Source organism: Cariama cristata, unplaced genomic scaffold, assembly GCF_000690535.1.
Source record: "Cariama cristata isolate BGI_N322 unplaced genomic scaffold, ASM69053v1 scaffold8492, whole genome shotgun sequence".
Classification (NCBI taxonomy): domain Eukaryota; kingdom Metazoa; phylum Chordata; class Aves; order Cariamiformes; family Cariamidae; genus Cariama; species Cariama cristata.
The window spans coordinates 33,150-35,814 of NW_009604389.1; the positions used below are offsets into that span (position 1 = coordinate 33,150).

At 47.5% G+C, this 2,665-nt stretch overlaps 1 protein-coding gene across 1 annotated transcript in view; it reads right to left on the reverse strand.

Moving 5' to 3' along the window:
• Positions 1–2,465, reverse strand: part of LOC104158026 — a gene marked incomplete at its 3' end in the record, with an annotated part of 22,998 nt that extends 20,533 nt beyond the window's left edge. Inside the window, exons 1-2 of the mRNA XM_009695587.1 lie at positions 2,417–2,465; positions 261–1,436 (exon numbers count right to left, since the gene is read on the reverse strand). Of these exons, the coding sequence (XP_009693889.1) occupies positions 261–1,436; positions 2,417–2,465 (1,225 nt within the window). The remainder of the gene's footprint in view (positions 1–260; positions 1,437–2,416) is intronic.
• Positions 2,466–2,665: the final 200 nt, after the last annotated feature.

The following is a 2,665-nucleotide window of genomic DNA, read 5'->3' on the forward strand; positions in this document are numbered from 1 at the left end:
CTGATATCAGGAATAGTGTGGCCAGTAGGACCAGGGCAGTGATCGTCCCCCTGTACTCGGCACTGGTGAGGCCACACCTCAAATACTGTGTTCGGTTTCGGTCCCTACACTTCAAGAAAGATCTTGAGGTGCTGGACCGAGTCCAGAGAAGGGTAACGAAGGTGGCGAAGGGTCTGGAGGGTGAGTCTTACAGGGAGCTGCTGAGGGAGCTGGGGTTGTTTAGCCTGGTGAAGCAGACCCTGAAGGGAGATCTTTCCTACCCTCCAGCAGATCCACACTTCCACTCAACTTGGTGTCATCTGCAAATTTACTAAGCGGGCCCCCAATCCCCTCATCCAGATCACCTATAAAGATGTTAAATAGCACCAGTCCCAAAACTGAGCCCTGGGGAACATCGCTCGTGACAAGCTGCCAACTGAATTTAGCTCCATTGACCACAACTCTCTGGGCCTGGACAGCCAGCCAGTTTTTCACCCATTGAGGAGTCCACATATCTAAGCTGCAAGCAGTAGATTTATTTAGGAGGATGCTGTCGGAGGCTGTGTCAAAGGCCTTACTAAAGTCTAGGTAGACAACATCCATAGCCTTTCCCTCATCTAACAAGCCGGTCACCTTGTCATAAAAGGAAACAAGACTCACCTTGTCATAAAAGGAAACCAGACTGGTCAAGCAGGACCTTCCTTTCATAAATCCCTGTTGGCTGGTCCTGATCCCCTGATTTTCCTGAATGTGCCACCTAATGGCACTCAGGATGATCTGTTCCAGAACCCTGCCCAGCACCAAGGTCAGGCCAACAGCTAACAAGCCGTAGTTCCCTGGATCGTCCTTCTGACCCTTCTTGTAGATGGGCGCTACATTTGTCAAGCTCCAGTCTGCTGAAACTTCTCCAGTTAACCAGGACTGCTGATAGATGATTGAGAGTGGTTTGGCAAGTTCTTTTGCCAGTTCCCTCATTACTCTGGGGTGGATCCCACTGGGTTCCATAGACTTTTGAGTGTCTAATTGACATAGCAAATCACTAACTGTCTCCTCCTGGATTATGGGGGCTTCACTCAGCTCCCCATCCTTAACTTCCAGCTCTGGGGGTTGGGTATCCTGAGAAGAACTGGTCTTGATATTGAAGACTGAGGCAAAGAAGGCATTGAGCACTTCTGCCTTTTCCTCATTCCCTGTCACTACACTACCCTCCTCATTCGTCAAATGATGGAGTCTCTCCTTGACCCTCCTTTTGCTGCCAATGTATTTATAGAAACTTTTTTTGTTATCTTTAACTGTAGTGGCCAAATCAAGTTCTAGTTGAGCTTTGGCCCTTCTAATCTTCTCGCTACACGACCTCGCATTTCCCTTCAGTAAATACAGCAAAACCAGCCACTTGCGCCTCTGTGCTTGCAAATGATTAGTACAGAACCAGCTGGGACCAGCTGCTCCTGCCTCCTCTCATGGAGGGATAGGAAGTCAGAGACAAGCACACACAGTCAGGACAGAGCAGCCACCATATGCTACCACTCCTGTGTTTACCCAGCCTGTTGGGTGGTCTCAAAACAGGATGCAGACTCCCTGTGGGCTGCGACCTTGCTCCAGCTCATAGCTTCACCCTCATGAAGAAACTTTCAAGTTAACAAGAACTGAATCTCAGCAGTTTGGTTTGCAACTGTCTGTGAAAAGCATGGTTGCTGAACTAAAGCTATTTCATGTCACCCACCTCTGTTCTCCTGCTTATCCCAATCTCTTTGCACTCTTCTGCGCCTCTTGCCCTAACTGCACCTCTTCTCTTCCCAAAACACCAAGCAACTCCCCTTGCTGAATACTGTGCAAGGTTCCAGCTCAGCTGTGACTCCCATGAGTAAGCCCAGGCATCCTGAACCCCTCATGCCATTTTAGGGCCAACTCTCTCTCTCTCAGGTGTTGGCACACTCTGGTCTGCCACCTCCACTCTGCTTGGACTTGTTCTGGGACAAAGACAACTCAGAGAGTGCCGCTCAGCTCATCCCCCAGGAAGCTCCACATAGCTCTAACAGCCAAAACCAGCAAGCAGACAGCTGTGCCTGTCAGGCCTTCTTTGACCTTGTGAATTAATTACCCATATTCTCCTGGCTAAAAAGTTGAATCATAAAGAGACTTTTCAGCTGCAGGAATTGCAAGTGTTAGATTTTCACAGCTGTACTTGTGACATGAGTGTTGCAAAACTATAGGAATTCAGGATATGAATCCAGGGTAAAAGCTTGAGCTGAAATCTGCCACATCCTAAGTGAACTGTGGAGTGAATCACATCAAATTGCATACTGGGACAGGGTCCACTTATCTATACATGGACTGCACGAGAACAGAACAGACTCCAAAAATATTTAGGGACCAAAACAGGTCCTCTAAGTTGTGTCAAAAATACTTAGGTCACCAACAAGTACAAGCTCTTTACCTTTCCAAATTGTCCACAAGCCCATGTTATTATGCTCCCCTCCAGACATCCTACCGGGTACCATGAATGAACACTATCCACATATACTGAGTCTCTATAGAAAACCTACCAACTATTAGGTAGCTGCTCTGGTGCAGTCTATTGTAGTTAACCAAGGAGTTTCATGTTCTCTGTATAAACCTTTCTGTCATGAGGAGAGCTCACAGTCTACATAGTCACTGTAAAGAAACAGAAACTTAACAATATTCC